We start from the raw sequence: 22,150 nt of genomic DNA, 5'->3' as shown, positions 1-22,150 counted from the left end.
AATGAAACTGGAAATCAATAATAGACAGGAAAAAAATAAACTCACAAACATGTAGAGACTGAACAACCACTCCTAAATAATCAGTGGATCAAAGAAGAAATTGCAAGTAAAATCAGTAAATATATTGAGACAAAACAAAAACACAACATATCAAAACACAAGGGATACAGCAAAGGCAGTCTTAATAGGAAAACTTATAGCCCTAAATGCCTATATTAAAAAAGAAGAGCTAAACTCAAAGATTTAGCTGAACAACCAGAGAAACTAGAAAAAGAACAACAAACCAACTCTAAAGCAAGCAGAAAGTAATAAAGATTTTTCAGAAATAAATGAAATTAAGAAAAAAACAATAGAGAAAACAAAGAAAGCCAAAAGCTGTTTCTTTGAGCAGATTAATAAAATTAACACACCCTTAGCTAGACTAACAAAGAGAAAAAGAAGATGCAAATAAATACAATAAAAAATGAAAGGGGGCGGCAGACTTGGCCCAGTGGTTAGGGCATCCGTCTACCACATGGAAGGTCTGCGGTTCAAACCCCGGGCCTCCTTGACCCACGTGGAGCTGGCCCATGCGCGGTGCTGCTGTGCGCAAGGAGTGCCCTGCCACGCAGAGGTGTCCCACGCAGGGGAGCCCCAGGTGCAAGGAGTGCGCCCCGTAAGGAGAGCCACCCAGCGCGAAAGAAAGTGCAGCCTGCCCAGGAATGGTGCCACACACACGGAGAGCTGACACAGCAAGATGATGCAACAAAAGAAACACAGATTCCCGTGCCAATGACCACAACAGAATCACACAAAGATGACGCAGCAAATAGACACAGAGAACAGACAACCGGGGTGGGGGTGGAGGGGAAGGAGAGAGAAATAAATAAAATAAAATTTTAAAAAAATGAAAAGGGGGAAGTTACGATTGACCCCACAGAAATAAAAAGGATAAGAGGATATATATTTTTTTAAAGATTTATTTATTTCTCTCCCCTTCTCCCCCCCACCCCAGTTGTCTGTTCTCTGTGTCTATTTGCTGCGTGTTCTTTGTCCACTTCTGTTGTCAGTAGCACAGGAATCTGTGTTTCTTTTTGTTGCGTCATCCTGTTGTGTCAGCTCTCCGTGTGTGCGGCACCATTCTTGGGCAGGCTGAACTTTCTTTCATGCTGGGCGGCTCTCCTTATGGGGCGCACTCCTTGTGCGCGGGGCTCCCCTGCATGGGGACACCCCTGTGTGGCACGGCACTCCTTGCACGCATCAGCACCGCGCGTGGGCCAGCTCCACACGGGTCAAGGAGGCCCGGGGTTTGAACCACGGATCTCCCATGTGGTAGACAGACGCCCCAACCACCGGGCCAAGTCCGCTTCCCGATAAGAGGATATTATGAGAAACTGTATGCCAACAAACTAGACAACCTGGATGAAATGGACAAATTCCTAGAAATGCACAAAAAACCTACACTGACGTTACAAGACAAAGAATAACTTAACAAACCAATCACATTAAGAGATCGAATCCATCAACAAAAATCTCCCAGCAAAGATAAGTCCAGGACCAGATAGCTTCACAGGTGAATTCTACCAAGCATTGAGAAAAGAATTAACACCAATCTTGTTTAAACTCTTACAAAAAATTGAAGAGGAGGGAAAATCACCCAACACATTTTATGAAGCCAACATCACTCTAATACCAAAGCCAGATAAAGATACTACAAGAAGGGATGTGGATGTGGCTCAAGGGATTGGGCTTCTGCCAACCACATGGGAGGTCCCGGGTTCAGTTCCCAGTGCCTCCTGGAGAAGGCAAGGTGGCGCAGTGGGCAGGTGTGGCAAGTTGACCCAAAAAAAGAGACACAAAGAGGAAAGACAACGAGAGACACACAAACCAGGGAGCTGGGATGGCTCAGGGGATTGAGCCCCTTCTTCCACGTGGGAGGTACCAGGCTTGGTTCCAGGTTCCTCCTAAAGAGAAGATGAGCAGATGAAGAGAGCACAGAGCAAATGGACACAGAGAGCAGACAGTGATCACAAACAACAAGGGGGGGTAAATAAAATAAGTCTTAAAAAAAAGATACCGTATTAGTCAGCCAAAGTGGTGCTGATGCAAAATACCAGAAATCTGCTGGATGTTATAGAGGGTATTTATTTGGGGTAGGAGCTTACAGATACCAGGCCATAAAGCATCAGTTACTTCCCTCACCAAAGTCTGTTTTCACGTGTTGGAGCAAGATGGCTGCTGACGTCTGCGAGGATTCAGGCTTCCTGGGTTCCTCTAGGCTCAGCTCCTCTGGTTCCTCCACAAGGTCAGCTGTAGACTATCAAGTGAACAGCTCTTTCCCCAGGGCTCCAGCCTAAGACTTCAGCATCAAACTCCAACATCAGAAACCCTATTTGTGAGTCCCCACCCACCAAGGGGCGGGGACTCAACGCCCTAATCATAACTCAGTCATGCCCAGGTACAGATTAGATTACAAGCATAATCCAATATTTCTTTTTGGAATTCATCAATTATATCAAACTGCTACAGATACTATAAGAAAATTACAAACCGATTTCTCTAATGAACATAGATGCAAAAATTCTGAAAAAAATACTTGCAAATCAAATCCAACAGCATATCAAAAGACTTACATATCACAACCAAGTGGAATTGATTCCTGGTATGCAAGAATGGTTCAACATAAGAAAATCAATCAATGTAAACACACCACATTAACAAATTGAAGGGGGAAAAAACCATATGATCATCTCAATCAACACAGAAAAGGCATTTGACAAATTCCAGCATCCTTTTTGATAGGAACACTTCAAAAGACAGGAACAAAAGGAAAATTCCTCAATCTGATAAAAGTCTGCAAGAAAAACCCATAGCCAACATCGTACTCAATGGGGAAAAGTTGAAAGCTTTCCCTCTAAGATCCGAAACAAGACAAGGATGTTGAATATTAAATAACAATGGTTCACTGTCACCACTGTTACTCAATATTGTACTAGAAATTCTAGGAAGGGCAATTAGACAAGAAAAAAAATTAAAGGCATCCAAATAGGAAAAGAAGAAGTAAAATTTTCACTGTTTGCAGATGATATGATACTGTATTTAGAAAATTCTGAAGTATCCACAACAAAGCTACTTGAGCTAATAAATAAATGAGTTCAGTAAAGTGGCAGGATACAAGATCAACATGCAAAAATCAGTAATGTTTTTTGTATACTAGTACTGATCGATCTGAGGAGGAAATCAGGGGAAAATTCCACTTACAATAGCCACAAAAAGACTCAAATACCTAGGAATTAATTTAATCCAAGTGTTACAGGACCTATATGCAGAAAACTACAAAACAATGCTAAAAGAAATTTTTAAAAGACCTAAACAAATGGAAAGACATTCCATGTTCATGGAATGGAAGAATAAATATGATAAAGGAGTTCATCTTCTCCAAACTGATTTATAGATTCAATGCAATACCAATAAAAATTCCAACAGTGAAAAAAACAACAAACAAAAGAACCAACAAAAATCCCAACAGTGGACTTTACAGCATGGTACTGGCATAAAGACAGACACATTGACAAATGGAACAGAACTGAGAGTCCAGAAATAAACCCTCACCTATACAGTCATTTTGTTTTGTTTTGTTTTGTTTTTTTAAGGATTTATTTTTTATTTATTTCTCCCCCCTTTGCTGCACCCTCCCCCCACCACCACCAGTTCTCTCCTCTCTGTGTCCACTCGCAGTGTGTTCTTCTGTGTCTGCTTGTATTCTTGTCAGTGGCACTGGCAATCTGTGTTTCTTTTTGTTGCGTCATCTTGCGGTGCCACTCCTGGGCAGGCTGCACTTTTTTCACACAGGGTGACTCTCCTTACAGGGTGCACTTCTTGTGCGTGAGGCTCCCTTATGCAGGGGACACCCCTGTATGGCACGGCACTCCTTGCGCACATCAGCACTGTGTGTGGGCCAGCTTCACTACAAAGATGAGGAGGCCCTGGGTTTGAACCCTGGACCTCCCATGTGGTAGGCAGATGCTCTATCCATTGAGCCAAATCCACTTCCCTCAACTGGTTTTTGACAAACTTACCAAGATCATGTTAATAGGACAAAATAATTTCTTCAACACTTGGTGCTGGGAGAACTGGATATCCATAACCAAAAGAATGAAAGAGGACTCTTATCTCACTCCCTATACAAGAATCAACTCAAAATGGATCAAAGACCTAAATATACAAGCCAGGACTATAAAACTACTAGAAGAAAATATAGGGAAACATCTTCAAGACCTTGCAGCAGGTGGTGGTTTCTTGGACCTTACACTTAAAGCATGTGCAACAAAAGAAAAAAACAGATAAATGGGACCTCTTCAAAATTAAATACTTTTGCACCTCCCAGGACTTTGTCAAAGGATGAAAAGGCAGCCCCACTCAATGGGAGAAGATATTTGGAAATCACATGTCCAGTAAGGGTTTAATATCCAGGATAAAGAGATGTTACAACTCAACAACAAAAAGACAAACAACCCAATTTAAAAATGGGCAAAAGACTTGAATAGATATTTGTCCAAAGAAGAAATAGAAATAGCAAAAAAAAACACATTAAAAAATGCTCAACATCACTAATGATTAGGGAAACTCAGATCAAAACTATGAGATATCATTTCACACCTATCAGAATGGCCACTATTAAAAAGACAGAGAACTACAAGTGTTGGAGAGGATGTGAAGAGACAGGAACACTTATCCACTGTTGGTGGGAATGCAGAATGGTACAGCCACTGTGGAGCACTGTTTGGAAGTTCCTAAAGAAGCTGTATACAAACTTGCCAAACGACCTTTCAATACCACTGGTGGGTATATACCCAGAAGTGAGAGCAAGTGACACGAACAGACATCTGCACACAGATGTTCATAGCAGCATTGTTTACGACTGCCAAAAGGTGGAAACAATGCGAGTATCCATCAACTAATGAATGGATAAACAAACTGGTGTAGTCACACGATGGAATATTATGCAGCTGTAAGAAGAAATGAAGTTGTAAATCATGTGACAAGATGGATGAACCTGGAGGACATTATGTTGAGTGAAGCAAGCCAGACACAAAGGACAAATACTGTATTGACTGCATTACTATGAACCAAATATAATTTGTAACATATTGTAGGATTCAAAAAAAATTTTTGTATGTATCCAGCATATTTGAGAAAAGTATGTATTTATTGAACTGTTTATTTTTTAATTGTTTATATTTTCAACTATTAAATGTATAAAATAAAGTTTAAAAAAATGGGACCTCCTCAGTATTAAACACTTTTGCACCTCAAAGGACTCTGTCAAAAGAAGAAAAGGCAGCAGACTCAATGGTAGAAAATATTTAACAATCATATATCTAATAAGGGTTTAATATCTATGACATGTAAAGAGATGATACAACTCAACAATAAAAAGATAAACTACTTGATTAAAAAATGGGCAAAAGACTTGAAAAGACAATTGTCCAAAGAAGAACTACAAATATCAAAGAAACACATGAAAAAATGTTCAAAATCACTAGTGATTAGGGAAATGCACATCAAAACTATAATGAGACATCATTTCACACCTATTAGACCAGCTGTGATTAAAAAGTCAGAAAACTGTAAATGTTGGCGAGGATGTGGAGAGACAGGAATGCTTATTCCCTGTTGGTGGGAATGTGGAATGGTACAGCCACTGTGGAGGACTGTTTGGCCGCTCCTAAGGAAGTGGAATATAGACGTGCAGTGTGCCCTGGGAATACCATTACTAGTTATGTACACAGAAGAACTGAGAGCAAGGACACAGACAGACATCTGTGCACCAAAATTCATACAGCCATTATTCACGATTGTCAAAATTTGTAAACAACCCAAGTGCCCATCAACTAATGAATAGACAAGCAAATTGTGATTGTATATACATGATGGAATATTGTGCAGTGGTAAGAAATAAAGTCGTGAACCATATGAAAACATGGATGGACCTGGTGGACACTACGTTGAGTGAAGCAAGCCAGGCACCAAAGGAAAAATACTATAAGAATGCATTATTATGAACTAAATATATTTTGTAAACTTATGGAGTTAATAATTAGAATATAGGTCACCAGAAAATAGAAAGAGGCTAGAGAATGGAAAGCTGAGGGTTAATGTGTGCAGAATTGGTAAAAAGTTGTTTGTAAATCTTTGGAAATGAACAGAAATGGTGAGAGCACATCATGGTGTTTGTAATTAACAGAGCTATTATATGTGTATGCAAGTGGTGGGAAGGGAAAGTCTAAGGCATGTGTGCCACTAGAAAGTTAAAATTGTAACATGGAGCTGTATAAGAGAGTGAAACCTCACATAAAACACAAATATGGGTGATATTGTACATATAAGACTGTTTTTATAAAATATAAATACAAACATTCTAGAGAGAAGGAAAAAGAATAACAACTATGTATGGCAGGGGAAGCATTGAGAGATTGAGAGGTGATGATTTTTTGTTTATTATAATTAATGGAATAATGAATGTGCTCTAAGAATGATTAAAGTGATGAATGTATAACTTTTGATTATACAAAATACCATTGATTGTACACTTTGCTTTATTAATATGTACCAATAAAATGAATGTTTTTAAAAAAATGTATATGGAAGAATAAAGGTCTGTAAACAGCTAAATTACTTTTTTTTTAAGATTTATTTTATTTCTCTCCATCCCTTCATTATTCTGCATTTGCTCTGTTGTATGGTCTTTTTTTTTTTAAGGAGGCACCAGGAACTGATCCTGGGACCCCCCATGTGGGAGGGAGGTGCCTAATCGTTTGAGTCACCTCTATTCCCTGCTTTGTTGTGTCTCTCATTATGTTTTCCTCTGTGTCTCTTGTTGTGTCACCTTGTCATTGCTGCGCCAGTCCACCGCATCAGCCCACTGTCTTGATCGTCTTCTTTAGGAGGCACTGGGAATTGAACCCGGACCTCTCCTGTGGTAGGCAGGAGCTCAATCACTTGAGCCACATCAGCTTCGGCTAAATTACCCTGAACAGTCAAGAAATACCCCACTTCAAAATCTACTAGAAGGATGCATCAGATGTATGGGCTCGAAGCCCCCCTCGATTAATGGTGGGTGGGCATCACCATCCCAGAGTCCTCAGGATTGGGAAATGAACTACAGACTAAAATAAACATACTAGTTTTCTGCTATAGACTCATTGTGATTCTAGCAATGGAAGAAATGCCATTGTTGTGGGGACATGACGCATGGATATTTTGGGGTTAAGGAGAGGGAAAAACAGGTATAATAGGGGGGCATTTTCAGGACTTGGGAATCATCCTGAATGACATTTAAATGACAAGTAGAGGCCATTATATATCCAGCTATAACCCACAGAGCCAAATGGGAGAGAGTGTAAACTACAATGTAAACAATAATCCATGCTTAGTGGCATGTGTTTATCAGTTGCAATGAACCTATCACACTGATGAAAGATGAAAATGTGGGAGGTGTGGGGAGCGGGGCATGTGGGAATCCCTTATATATTCTCTGTAACATTTACGTAACCAAAGTATCTTTTAAAAACTAAAAAATAAGTGAAAAAAAAATAGACTACAAGGCCCAGGCACAATACAGTGGGCCCCAGGGCAGGGCCGGCGCGCAGGCTGCCGCCTGGAAGAAGCCAGATGCCGGGCCTGCAGGTGCGCACAGGCCAGGCTCGCGGCCTCCGGGGCTCCCGGGCCCCAGGCCTGCAGTCGGGGCCGGCCGCAGCAGGGGCCGGTGTCGCTGGTGTCATGCTGCTGCTGCTCTGCAGGCGCCTGGGAAGGGCGGTCGGTCAGGCTGGTGTTTTCTGCTGCTTCCCGTGGACAGACTCCTCGTGGGGCGCTGGGCGCGGCAGGCCCCCGGGGCGCCGTCGTGCAGAGGGGCCCCGAGCTACGGCAGGGAAGGCGCGGGCAAGGTCTCTTCCGCGTCTCCTGAGGCGAGAGCCTCTGAAGGCGGCACACGAACCCTCGGCACGCTTTCCCCGGAGAGTTGGGGGCTCTGTCCCCCTGCTGAGCCTGGGGAGCAGCGCGGGCGTCACCGCGCGGGTCCTGAGGGGACGCAGCTGCGCCTGGCGCGGGGGCACCACTGCCTGGAGGCCGCGGGCCTGGGAAGAAGCCCGAGGAGCCCGAAGCCTCAGCCCTGGGGGAGCCTGGGGCCCGCCGGCCCGCAGAGGTCCCGTCCACGGCCCGGCTGGCGGCCAGCAGCCCCTGCCAGAGAGGAGGAAACGCCTCCCAGCATTCGGGGGCCTGGGCCTTGCCGCCCCGTCCCGACCCTCCCGGCTGGGGACCCCAGTGGCGCTGGGCCGCAGCGTGTGGCAGCGTGGGGGCTGCAGGGCGCGTGGCTTCTCCCAGGAGGGACCAGCGCCCACTCAGGCGCCCCGTAACGCCAAGGAGGAAGCGGCGCCCGCAGGTGAAACCGCAGCCAGGCCCCGCGTGCTGGCCCCAAGCCCTGCCGCTTCTTCCCCAGAACCTCTCTGAGAATAAAGTGGCTTTCTTCTTACGGTGACTGTAGAACTCAGAAAGAAATCAGGAGAGCATCTGCCAAGTTTTGCAATTCTGGTGCCGACAAGTGTTGATTTAGCTGAGTCGACCCACAGATGACGGTGTTCAAAACGGGGAGCACCGCTTCAGACCCGAGGAGGGGGGACTCCGCAGGAACCCCAGGGCCGCTTCCACTCCGGACAGCCGGGGGCCAGGGGGACTGCGCTCTGTGGCCCTGAGGTTCAGGAGGCAGGCCTTCTGAAGCACCACGACACGAATCACCGAGGAGGGAAGACGCTGCTCCTCGGCGCCCCGCAAACTCCTACTGCCGGACGGCTGAGCACGCGCGACGCGGGCCAGGAGCACACGAGGGTGAATGCCTAACAGCAAGGACACTGGCGCAGGCCTGTTGGTCTAGATTTCCCTTGGGCAGGAGTCATCTAGCTTTCCATCAACGCCTCGCTGCAACGCGGGCGAAGCCCTCACCCTCTGCGGATCCTCCAGCGGCGGCTTCCCAGCCTTCCCAGCCTCCCCAAGCACCCCACCACAAGGCCACCTCCACAGCGCAGCCCCAGGGGTCTCTTCAAGCTGGCTTCTTTCCATTTACCAGATTTCAGAACAACGGGCCGGCTCCTAGAGTTCTCCGACAGTGACCATTTTCAGCTCATGGATGGGAACATGTTTTTCACAAGCCCAGATGGCTGGGTGGGTGGATGGAGATAAACAGGTAAGCAGTGAGTATAGTCAGCACAAACCCCGTTGGCTAGCTCCTATATCTTTTTTTTTTCAGATGAGTATTTAATTTGTAAATATTGCACAAATTTTAAAAGCTTCTATTGTATACACGGCCAAATAAAAACCTGCGTCAGCGACTGGAGGGGCTGGTGCCAGGCTCCTTCTCCTCGCGAGGCTACGCCCAGAGGGGCCTGCCGCCTCCAGGGGGCTTTCTGCACGGCCGGCGCGGCCCTTGTGAAGACAGGCCCAGGCTACACATGGAGACACTGAGCTCCAGCGGTCCAGCTCCTCACCCTAAGTCAGACTCGGGGGAGCCAGGATCTCAATCTTGTCCTAGCCAGGGTGATGGGGAGGCCCGGTGGGAGGAGGCACAGGAGAGGACTGAGGTCTTTGGTCCCTGAGACTCCAAGGAAGGCGCAAGTGTTAAGGCTAGTTGGGATGGGGTGGGGTGGGGTGGCAGGGGCAAAAGCCAGCACCTTCCTGCCCGCAAACTCCCTGCCCAACCGTGACGCCCGGTTACAGGCTGAGGAGGCACTCTGCCGGGGTCCATGGAGCTCCCAAGCGCTCCCTTGTGGTCAGGTCAACCCAAAGCCAATCACTGAGTTCCTGGTGCTTCAGTTTTCAAGGTCTTGGAAAGCCAGCCAGGCCCAATTTTGTTCTGCCAAGGAACAGGGACCCCAGCTAGGCCTTTTACCTCTCCACCAGGTAGAAAGACCCCAGACCCAAGAGAGGCACCGGGTGTTCCCGTGCCCAGTCTTGCTGAGAACCGCAGGACACAGGCCTGAGTCTTCTCTTACAGCTTCCAACAAGCCAGCTCGGGCCTAGAAGAGGGGCTCTGGACGGTGGGCAGCAGTGAGCTCGGGAGGGCCAGGGGGCCAAGGAAGAGAGGGGCCCAAAGGTTCACCCTGTGCCAACTCCCCTACACTGGGCTGGGCTACTGCTTCCGCCAGAGGGGCAGTTGCCACCCCCAGAATTTGAACAGCTGAGTCCAAGGCACCCCAGGGAAGGGAAAATAAAAGCAGGGAGCAGTAGCTAACGCTCCCCACTAGCTCAGCTATGCACGGTGGTCTCCAACGTAGCTCTCCCCCAGCGCTGACAGCTGAGCAGAGTCCCATTCCTCCCTTAGGCAGACCCGGCCTGACTCCGAGGCCCTCTACTCCTTACCAAGCACTGTCCAAGCCCTTAGCCCCAGGCTCTCCACACCCTCTGTCCCTTGGCCCCACCCAACACCCTCCCGCAAGGTCTCCAGACCTGGGGGTGCGGTCATATAGCTGCTCAGTGCAGCCTCAGAAGCCTTCTCAGGAGCCGAGCTTGGAGCTGCTGGTCAGCACAGCCCTGACCCGCAGGGTACCTGTCACCTCACTGACCTGGGCTCAGAAAACCCTCCACCTCCCTCTGCAGGGCCCAGATGTCCGACCCCCCCCCCCACCTTCCAGATCACAGCCACCTGGTGGCTGCCACGTGTGAGTCCCTGGAGGCAAGGAAGGCCGTGCATCCGAGGGCACCACACGGAACAGGGCAGGCTGGGTGGAGAGCTGTGGGGGGGGTGCCGGCCACTGGGATGGGAGGCTGGTCATGCTTCGGGGGCTTTGGAATGCTGGTGGGGGAAAAGGTGTTCACGCAGACTCCTCCAGGCCGCGGGCATCGGAAGGCCCTGCTGGTGGTCACTTCTCCAGCCCCACAGCACAGCCCAGAACTCAGGCACTGCCATCCTGACCTGCCCCAAGCCCTATGCCCTTTGTGTGTATCTTAATAAAATCAATTTTACAACCCATCATCTGAGTTCAATAGCAGCTTTTAGTATACTCACAGAAGCATTAACACAACCCTAGTAATTCCTCATAGCTTTCTCACTTAATATTTCAAGATTGTTTTAATTTCCTGCCCCAAACCTGGAATTTGCCATTTATCTGAAGGTCTCTGATTCTTTTTAAAGATCCCAATCGACAAGCTATGTGTGCTCATGGCTATGGATGGGCACTGTTTCTAGGACTTTTTAATGAACAGAAGAAATACTGCCTCATAAAAACTTTTAAAAGGAAGTTAACACTGCACTAAGTTCAAAGTTAGCATTACAGGGCATTACTTAACTGCTTTGGTGTTTGCCTGCCTTTTCTTACCCTGAAAATCTCTTAAAGACATAACATAGAGTTCTCTGACTTACCCTACTGTGATGGTCAGGCTCATGTGTCACCTCGGCCAGGTAATGGTGCCCAGTTGTTGGCCAAGGAAGCCCTGGGCTAACTGTAATTCAAGGGCATTCACCGAATTTAGTCACCATTGACTTTACTGCAGCGGTAAATCAGAGATAGCTGGTTACCATTACATCAATCAGGGAGACTGCCATCAGCAGTGAGTGATGCTTAACCCAATCAATTGAATGCCTTAAAAGGGGAAGTGATTCCAGCATTGGGAGAGAATTTCCCAGCTCTTTGGACCTGCCTGCAGGACCTGGACTTGTGCCTCCCCACGGCTGCGTGAGCGACTCTTACAGAATCACATACTATTGAGAGACGTCTCCTGTTGATTCTGTTTCCCTAGAGAGCCCTAATACATTTACCACATGTGGCAATGCAAACACTATTAACAACATGAGCACTAAAAACGGTTTAGGGTATCTACGCAGTTCCTTTGTTTTTAAGATTTATCACATGGATTGTCAATCTATTTAAAGTCACTTGAAATAATCCCTCTGTGTAGGGGAGCCACCAAATTCCTAGTTAGGTTCTTTGTTTTACCTTACTTTCAACTTTTAGGAACTGTTTTCCCATGTCCCAACCCCACCCCCAATTTTTTTTTTTTTTTAGCTTAGAGCTTTTTTTAAAAAAAATTATTCTTTTTTCTGTTTTTTGTTGTTATTGTAAATACAGTTACTTTCATTTATTTATTTTTGTTTGTTTATTTTTGTTGTTGGTGGTGGTGGTACCAGAGATCAAACCCCGGACCTCATACATGGGCAGCGGGCACTCAACCACTCGAGCTACATCTGCTCCCCCCACCCCCATTGTGATTTAACTTTTTAGTCATAAAACGTTCACATGGTTCCGTGATCAAAATTATACAAGGTACAGTAATAAACCAGCTTATAACCCTGTCCTCTCCTTCAACCAGAGAGAACCATTTTCACATGATTTGGGTTTAGCCTTCCTTTTTCACATAAGCAAATATTCATACAACTGTCTCAGAAAAAAGTAGCATACTTTACCACAGTTCCAAACCTTCTTTATTTCACTTACCACCCTGGAGAAGGCCCCAGCAGGGGAGGGGTCCACTAGGATCCTGCTTGAAGCTGCAGGCAGAATCCAGCTTACTCAGCCGTCCCCGACTGACAAAGGGCTTTCCAAGTCTTCCAGGTGACCTGGAAATCTACAGGTGACCTGACACACCGTTTTCAACCCTGCGGGGGCTTCCAGTTGATTTTTAAGTTGGCGTGAACCTTGGGCATGACTGGCCCGCACCTTCTCCTCCTGGCCCCCCACCGCTGGCCCTTCGGGTTCCACTGGCACTCCCCACGCACCTGGCGTGGTCCCCTTACGCCGCATGCCCCCGACCACTCGTGCTCCCCGCCAGCGCACACCAGTCACCCCACATTCAGGGGCAAGGCAGGCCTTCCTGGGCCTGCTGGGGCTGGGGGCTTACAGCCCCGCAGGCCTCTAATGAACTCCCCAGCAGGCAGAGACCCTACGGAGGTGCCCCAGCTGTTTTTGTTCGCCCTGTATTCTCAGCAGCTACCACATGCTTGGTACACAACAGGTACTCAATAATCATTCAATTAATTGCTAATACACTTTATAAAACACAGGAATTACCTGTTCTGTGAAAGTCTGTCCTCACTCACCCACCTATGCCTATTGCTTATTTACGACAAATCTTGGGCTATTTTCTCAACTTGATCAATACCAATTTTCTAAGTCAAAGACCAACTTTGGTCATCTATACCTTCTTCATAAACTACCTACAGCTTTTCAAATTTATTGCCATCAAGTTGTACATGGTGTGTTATATTTAAAATCCTCATTATGTGCAGTTAACATCCATCCATTTTTGAGAATATTGTGTTCTCATTTCTTACCAGACTTGCCAAAAACAAAAATAGATTTGCTTCAATTTTCTTTGGGTTAGTTTTATTTTTCTGGTTTCTTAAGCAGAAGTCGGATTCGTTTATTTCTCGTTGTCGGATAAATGCACTCACAGCTGTACACTTTCTTCTCAGCACCATCTCTGCCTCCTCTCTCACTGCCACTCATTTCATGCAGAGCCTAAAAATAGTTTCTGATCTGCTCTTTAATCCAAGAGGTGCGTGTCAATTTACACTCACTATACTCCCTTCCTTGAATCCAAGCTCGAGTGGTGGGGGCTGGGACTTACTTGTCTTTTATTCTCAGTGTAGGCAGTGAGTGCACAACTATCTGGGAAGGTACTTCAGAAACATTTCGTACACCCTTAAAACTTTGCACACACACTTAAGACGCCACACCCATCAGTATGGCATCACGATGCCTCCCTTTAATGGGAGCCACGTCAATTTGGCAAAGTGTCTTGCATACAGATATTATTTTTGATCATCTCAGTATTTAGACTAGATAAGAATCCAGATAATTTTAATGATACACTATCTGGAACACAGTTTAAAAAATATTTAAAAGTTCTATTTGTATTATGGTCACTTTCAATACTATTTAATATTATATGAAAAAAATACATTAGAAAAAATATTTTTAAGTTTTGAAGGTAGAGAAACTAGAACTATTCTGTAGTATGTATTCCACTACATAAAAATTTACTTATTGAAATAAATTCAATATCTGAATTCTACACTTGGAATATTATTCAGATTAAAAAAAATTTTTAAGGAAAAAAATAACATAAAAACAAAGAAATTTCTCAAAATGTAAAATAGTTACTGGTGATGTTCTTAAGATATACTGACTGCCCTTAAGATCCGGGCAAGAACAAACCTTTGAGCACGCAGCACGCCTGCTGCCTCCTTAGGCACCACTGCAGTCAGAGGCCGTGAGGGCAGCACTGGGCCAGGAGGGCCCGGGGAGCTGGGATGCCCTTCACAGAGGAAAGGCTGAACCCAGGGCCAGGAAAAAGGAGAGGGGAGATGCTGGGAGGAACAAAGAAGCCCTGCCAGCCATGCAAAGACGGGCCAGGGCCAGGGCCACCCCCGGGCGGGCCTTCCCAGGGCCCCGCCGGCCCCCTCCGCCGGCCGCCAGCGGGGGAAGGCAGCAGCACTCCTGGCCGCACACACCTGGCTCGGGGCTGTCCAGAAGCAGAGCTGCTGGGCCAGGCGGCCTAGCCCTCAGGGAGAAGTCGCTCAACTTGACATGCTGACTTCAGCAGCAAAGCAGGGCCTCCGGGATTTTGTCCCAAGCCAAAGAACTGCACAAAAGGGCCGCGAGGCAAAGGAAAGGTTCCCGGCAGCGCAGGCTTTGGGCCTCCTGCCAGCATTCGCGGCGTGTATCCTTCAGGCTCCGATGGTGCTCCGCAGGGGCCTGAGCGGGCTCTGCCGCACCCCAGTCTACACTCGGCACAGCAGGGCTGGGAACGCTGACCGGAAACGGCTTCCGTAGTCTCCGTTTGTTACTCCTGTCTTTTTCCTAAGCTGTGCTGTTTGATTCCTTCAGGGGCCAGCTACTTCAATTTGTTTCAGTTCAGAACCGAGCAGGGGTCGGCAAACTGTCTCCATACAGGGTCAGAAAGGAAACGCTGCCGGCTTTGGGGGCCACGTACTCTCTACTGCCTATTTCTTTCTTTATAACCCTGTAGAAATATATAAGCCCCTCTTAGCTTTAGGGCCGTACAAAAACAGGCCACAGTGGGATATGGCCCAGAGTTTGCCAACCCCTGGCCTGAAATGCAGCGGTTTAAAGTCATGTCATACTTTAATAGTATAACTAAACTTTTTAAAATTCACTTAAAATGTGCTCTCTCAGTTTTGGTGCTATCAAGTCTTCTGCATTTTTATTTTATTAAATACTCCCTTGCCTGATCCGGAAGTAGTTCCCCCAAACTCTCAAGCTATCATACCTAGTGAAAGGTTTATTCTTCCCAGCAGAGCAACTTCCTGGTTGCTATCAAAAGCTGCTTTAACTAATGAACATGACAATCCCACTAATGAAAAAACGCAGGAAATTCTAGGGTAATTTCAGTTTTAGTATTTGCAGAGAACAAAAAGCAGCATTAAGAGACATAGTTAAGAAGCCAGAAAAAGGACTGGAGGCAAAACAAGACGACTCAGGAGACTTTGCAAACTATATCTCTCGTCCCACCCAAGCCCAACCCTCCACCCCATTACTCAGCTTTCAAAAAAGCAAACATTTAATTGAAAGTCCTTTCCCAAACTAAACCTGTTGATTAATAAACCCAAGAAAGCTGCAAAAGTATCCCAGAAAACTGTCAAGACTCTAAATTCAGAAAATGCCTTCTCCAAGAGGCCCTGCGGGACACTAAGTACACACCACAGCTCAAGGGGCTCTTCCTCTGTGTGTGAGATGTCCCACGGCAGCTGCTGCCCGCAGCACCAAGCCCTCCCCACCCGCTCCTCTCCTGGGCTGCACATCCCCGGTCCCGGAAGAGGTGCAGTCAAGAAATCATTCTGAGGAAAACATGTGCCAAGAAATCGCTTTATTTTTGAAACAAGGTTGGGGGAGGCATGCCACTTGTTTAATATTTCAAAGAAAATCACAGATATTAAAACCTGTTAAAATATCTACAAAAAAATTTTTTGCCAAGGTCTACCTATGTCCACTAAAGACAGAGCAAAATTCTAATGAAATGTGTGATGGTCAGGCTCATGTGTAACCTCGGCCAGGTAATGGTACCCAGATGTTGGTCAAGCAAGCACTGGGCTAACTGTAATTCAAGGGCATTTACCGACTTTAGTCACCATTGACTTTACTGCAGTGGTAAATCATAGCTAGCTGGTTACAATTACATCCATCAGGGAGACTGCCATCAGCAAGAGTGATGCTTTAGCCAATCAGTTGAATGCCTTAAAAGGGGAAGTGATTTCAGCATTGAGAGAATTTCCCAGCTCGTCTTTGGACAGCCAGCATCTCCCAGAACTCGTCAAGAACCTTCACTGGACTTCAGCTGGAGCCCCTGGCTGCAGCCTGCCTGCGGAACCCGGACTTGTGCATCCCCACAGCTGCGTGAGAGACTCATAGAACTGCATACCATTGACAGACGTCTCTTGTTGATTCTGTATCTCTAAAGAACCCTGACTAATACAACATGTTAATGCTGTAGAATTCCTTTTAACAGACTCTGAGCTGAGGGGTCCATGGGAGCTGGTCAAATTTAAATCCACATACAAACTTTTCAAGACCGGACTGTCACGGGCATCATTAAAAACTGACCTTCAAAACTTTCACTGTGTACGTGTTAGGAAGGGCCAAAGGCTCTGGTTTATGACGACAGGAAGCCCAGGCCTTTAAGACAGGGCCCCTCTGCACAGGCAGCATCTGCGCTCAGGAACAGAGTCCCACAGAGGTGGACACCAGCGCGCCCCCCTGCACTGGCAGCTGACACCTTCCTCCCCGAAGCCCCTGACCCAGGAGCTGCCACCAAGCCGGGCAGGCCAGAGAAAACCAGCCTTCAGATGTAAACTGAACAGAAAAAAAAATTTGTTTTGAGCCAGTGCTCAAAAGGCTCCCCACATCTGGCATAGCCAGAAAGCACCACGCCAAGGGCAGAGTCACCAAATGTGAGAGAGGAGGTCTTAGACATAAACCTTAAATGACAAACGGGTGGATTACACAAACACACGAAAACACACACAACAGTAACTCAAAAGAGCAACAAGGAGCTTAACTGATTATGTAAAAACTTACGTATAAACACAACTAAGCTTGGAGGAATGTTAACATGATTTAATGCTGATTACATTCCTTCTTCCCTCCCCCCCCACCAAAGTCCTCTTTTTTTAAAGTGTAAAACTTGATAAAATGCACCAAACATCCTCTGAGGGCTGACCACGCCCTGACAGAGGCTCTCTGGGTGAAGGCCTGTGGGCCACTGAGGCCCGGCAACCCTGAGGGGAGGGCAGGGGAGACCCCTGAGCCAGCGCCTGTGGGCAGGGCCTCGATGGGCGTGGAGGGGCCCACTCAGGCCTCTCCCTCTCCCAGGCTGGGAAAGGCACCCTGGGGAGACCTGGGGCTGAGAGGGCTGTGGGGGCCTCCTGTGCCAAAAGGGGGAGACCTGGGAGAGCAATGGGCTCCGCGGAGGACGCAGGCAGGGAACCGGGCCCTTTCAGAGCCCACCCACCGTGCAGCCTGGCCAGCAACGACCACGCCGCTCCTTTCTTCCTGCGCCATCCCAGACCCCAGTGCCGGGAGAAAGCCTGCTCCCTGCCACCCCGACCCTGGTGAAGGGCCCCGGGTCCTGTGGGGTCCCGCACAGCCAGCCTCTGGGAGTCTCCCTGATGGTGGGCTCGGCTGCCCACCGGTCCCTGAGCAGGAGTCGCACACTGAGGGGCTCCAGCCAGCCCTTCCAGGAGACGAGCCTGGGGGAGGGGGGGACAGAGAGCCTGGACGTGGCCCCATCCGAGTCCTCCTTTTAGAGAAAGTCACGACCACGCAAATCTAAACCTTGACTAACTCAATCTCTCAACCTTAAATCACGGGTCTTTGAGCTTTTGAAAAACCTGCAGAACCTCTTCCCAAAGGACTCTTACGTGGACCACCCCCTCCACGTAAAACAGATAAAATGAACAGTTCCTGTCCCCTGCCTAAGTCCCGGAGGCACAAGGGCTTCAGAGAAACAGAAATTTGAAGCCACCGTGTCAGATGCTACATTCGCTGTAATCTTGTGCTGCCTTTCACCTGTGGGTTTTCTAGAAACCATCACTCTGAACCCCAGAAACAAGGGGCTACTGTTAGCTGAGGGCAGGCAGCGGCTAGGTGCTGGCCCAGCAGGACAACCCGGTTTCACTGAACAGATGAGAAAACCAAGGCCCTGCCCGGCTCCCAGGCCTGCTGGCTGCTTCAGAGGCCTCTGCCTCCCCGCCTGCTTTTCTAGCATCTCTTAGCCAACGCAGGTTCTTCCTCAGACACCCCCCCCCCACGTGCCTAGTGCTGCTCCGCAGCGCCGTAACCCCGCACTGCGCAGCCCATGGCCTGGCGGCCTGGTCACCTGTGCGAGGGGATCATCCCCTGAGAAAGGGAAAAGAGAAGGGCACATACATGTGCTGAGTGAGCAAGTGGACTTCTCCAGCAGGGCTCTTGACTTGGCACCTGAACCGGAATGAAATGCCCACTGTCCTGTGCAGTAACCTCCAGCTGGAAGGCAGCATCCTCCTATCAGGAACGTAGAGAGCACACTGGGCGCTTTAGGCACAAGACCCCTTCCCCAACAGACCACTGGCATTTTCACAAAACATTACGTTGTCAAAGAAACCTCATAATATCAGTTATGTTCATCCAACTCCAGAAGGCCAGTAACCATTACAGATGCTGCTGGATCTTGTCACTTAGTGAGTTAATAAAGAGCACTTTACAGCACCTAGTCACCAATTTATTTCCCAACACTTTGATAACTATTTTTTGGTCTAAGTGGTTTTCCTCTTGATCCTTTTCATCTTATAGTGTTTCCATGAGGAGACCAGCATGGAGGGGAGGGGCACAGGTTTGCCCCATTTTAGCAGTTTCAGGCCTTTTCTTCACATTGTTTCAAGTCGTTAAAGTTTTGCAACAAAAGTGAATGGTGTAAGTAGAAAAGTTACTATTTATATGTAAGGCAATTCTAAAGAGTTACAATATACAGCCTCAGAGAGGTGAAAACCAGAAGACAGGAATCCCAACAAAATCGTTTTGCCCTGGTGTCATTAACCAGTAGCCAGGTTAGATCATTAGCATAAAATGCAAGTCATCTCCCACCAACCACGATTCCTTGGTTCCCAAACCCTGGAAGCGGGAAGCTCCTTCCAAAGCCATCAGCAGAAAGCACAGCGTGGGCTGGCACCGTCCTTTTAGCTGGCGCCGTCCTTTCAGTGGCCTCTACAGGGGTGCACTGTGGACTCAATGAAGTAGGTGACCACGACCACTCCCCAGGCTGAGCAAATTAAGGAAAAGAAGGAGACAGAGTGCAGCAGCCTGCGCCTTCCGGGTCACCCCACCTACACCGAGATTCGGGGCGTCCCCGAGGTCTACCAGGGCAGTCCACATTTCTCCTCAACTCTTGCCTGAACGTTTAGCAAAAGCCCTTTTTCCAGTATCCTGGGAAAAATCATAAAATTACACTTAACTAAAACCTTCCATTCACCCTAAAGTGGAAAATAAACACTTCCTAAAGAAACTCGGCCACTTTTATTAACAAAAATCAAATTCTTACAACTATTCCGGTTTGCTGCAAGTCTGGCGTCAAATTCGCCAAGTCCACATCTCCCTACGCCCAGGCCCCCGCCCCGCACCCCCAGGGGCTGACTCGGCCGAGGCTCTCGACTTGGGTTCCAGCCGCGCAGTCTGCCGTGTATTTCGGGCGTCAAACTTGGAAAGGGAGGCCGCAGGGCCACCATCCAAAAAGGGCATCTGCGGGGGGACGCGGAGCAGACCGCACCCTGGCTCTTCCGAGGACTCCCCACTTCCCCAAAGGCGACCCCGCACTCGCCCGCTTCGCGGGAGCCAGCGCCCCCTCGCGCTCCTGCTGCCGGGCAACGCGCGGCCCTCGCGCCTGCGGGAGCCCCGCGCCCCGAACACGCCCGCACCGGCGGCCGCCGCAGGCGTCGTGCGGGACGCTTCCCCGGGCGCAGGCCAGGGGGGCGGCGGGGAGACGGGGGGCGAAGGAGAGGGCACCAACGGGGGAGGCGGCGAGGGGGGCCAGCGGCGGGGGTCGGCGGCGGAGAGGGCCAGCGGCGAGGACAGCTGCGAGGGGGCGGCGGGGGCCGGTGAGGAGGGGGCCGGCGAGGGGCCGCGGCGCGGAAGGGGCGCGGCGGGGCGCGGCCCGCCCCGGCCCGGCGGCCGCCATCTTCCCGCTCCCCGCCCCTGCGCGCCCCCGCGCCCCCCGCGCGCCCCCGCGCGTCGCGCCGCGCCCCACGCCCGGCCCCGCGCGCGCCCCCGCCCGCCCCTGGCCCCCGCGCGCCCCCGCCCGCCCCCGCAGGGGCGCGCGCCGCGCTCCGAAGGGGACGGTTGGGAGCGCGCGCCTCGCGGCGGGCCCGGCGTGGCGGCGCCTTCCAGAAATTTCCGCCCACTTCAGCCCACCCTGAAAAAGCAACTCGGCGCGACGCCGCGCGGGTTCCGGCGGGGCCAACGCCCCCTCCCCCGCGGCCGCCCGCGCCCCTCCCCCCCGCGCCCCCTCGCCCCTGCCCCGGGCGGCGGGGCCGGTGCGGGGCCTGCGGGGCGCCCGGGCCGCGAGAGCGGGGCGGCGGCGGGGCGGCGGCGGCCGGGGTGATTGATAGGGACGGCGGCGGCGGCGAGCGGCGGCGGCGGCGGAGCGGTTGAGTGACAGCTTACCTGGGTGCCAATCTTCATCACACTGACAAGCGGCTGCAGCAATCGGGACCCGCAGTGCCGCGCCCGCGTCCAACCGTCACGCCGACGCCAGGCCACGCGACACAGCCTCGCTCAATGGGAGGAGGGCGACGCCGACGCGCGCCGCATCAATATTCAGGCAAGGGGCGGGGCCTGCCGGCGGCGCGCCCCGCCCCGCGCCCAGCCGGGCGGCCGGTGGGGCGGGGCCTGCGGCGAAGGGGCGGAGAGCGCGCCGGGGGCCGGGCTGGCGCCGGCCCCGCCCCCCTCGCGCCTGCGAGCCGGGGGCCCGCCCCGAAGGCGGAGCCAGCGGCTCATGACTATGCAGAGAGGGCGTGGCCTCGGGCGCGCGCCGCGCCCCAGGGCCGACCGCGGCCGCCGCGTCCCAGCGGCCTGGCCTGCGCAGTCGGGGAGGGCCCGGGCCACGCGGGACGGCCGGTCGCCGCTCCGGGCCCGTCCCCGGAGCCTCGGCTGAGGCCGTTCCCGGGCTCTGCAGCGGCCCGCTCCCCGGACTTGGCACGGCGGGGTGAGCACGTGCGCGCTCCCCACGGGACCTGGAGCCCGCGGCGGGGGGCGTGCTCGGAGCCTGCAGTCGCCGCCCGGGGTCGTGCCGGGCAGCGTCGGCCGACGCAGGCTCGCGGGGCGCGAGGACTCCGGCCCGAGCTGGGGACCCGGGGACGACAGCTGCCTCCGCAGCCTCCTTGCGGGCCTCCCTCCGCGGTCCCTCCCTCCCCAGGGCCCAGGCGGGGCGCGTCTCGAGTGAAATCGGCCCTCCACTGGCAGGAGACCACAGGGCCCCTGTAACCCAAAGGGTCCTTACAGACGAGGGCCCCGGGCTTAGTCCACGTTCTCAAGGAGAGGGCAGCGGTCCCCCGCGCAGGCCTCTACTTCTCGAGGGACGTTCATCTGTGGAATGGCCACCGGTGGACCAGAGCACTGGGCACAAACACAGCCGGGAAGAAGGGCGGCTCGGCTGCACCCACCTCCCCAGGGCCCCAAGAAATGTAATCCCAGTCCAGACCCAGAACAGGAGAGGAATGCCTGCCGGAGGCGATTGGGGGGACCGTGCAGACCCGCACCCCAAAGTTTGGCTGCAGAGCTTCCTCGGAAATCTGTCGCAGGGTGGGCACCACGCCTCCAGCACCTCACCCCGGGGCTGCCCTGGTCCGTAGCCTTGACTGGGCTCTCACCCAGGCTGGCAGGCAGGGGTTGGGAAGGAGAACCGGGCCGGGCTGCCACCAAGGCTGGAGGTGCCGTGCCGGGGTCTGTCACCACCCCTCTGCCCGAGGCACGCAGGTATCGCCTGCCTCCAGCCCTCCTTGGCTCCCATGATCTCTTCCCCGCCATGGTCTGCCTTTTCACCAGGCTGTCTCAAGGGAAGAAGGGGACAGGGAACCGGTCACTGTCCCCTCCTCGGGGGATGCCCCCAGGTTGTGTGGGCCCTGAGGCTTATACAT

General features: G+C 50.7%; 1 protein-coding gene across 2 annotated transcripts in view; it reads right to left on the bottom strand.

Moving 5' to 3' along the window:
• Positions 1–20,872, bottom strand: part of PKNOX1 (PBX/knotted 1 homeobox 1) — an 81,071-nt gene extending 60,199 nt beyond the window's left edge. Inside the window, exon 1 of one of the 2 annotated variants that reach the window (XM_058296293.2) lies at positions 20,679–20,872. Coding sequence is in view for 1 of the 2 variants with exons in the window: in XM_058296294.2 (XP_058152277.1) it covers positions 20,679–20,696 (18 nt within the window). In the remaining variant the exon portion in view is untranslated. The remainder of the gene's footprint in view (positions 1–20,678) is intronic. The other variant, XM_058296294.2, reaches the window with a different exon arrangement.
• Between the last annotated feature and the right edge of the window lie 1,278 nt (positions 20,873–22,150).

Source organism: Dasypus novemcinctus, chromosome 4, assembly GCF_030445035.2.
Source record: "Dasypus novemcinctus isolate mDasNov1 chromosome 4, mDasNov1.1.hap2, whole genome shotgun sequence".
Lineage (NCBI taxonomy): Eukaryota > Metazoa > Chordata > Mammalia > Cingulata > Dasypodidae > Dasypus > Dasypus novemcinctus.
Note: the sequence above shows the minus strand (reverse complement) of the source record. Positions and strands in the feature narration are given on the sequence as shown.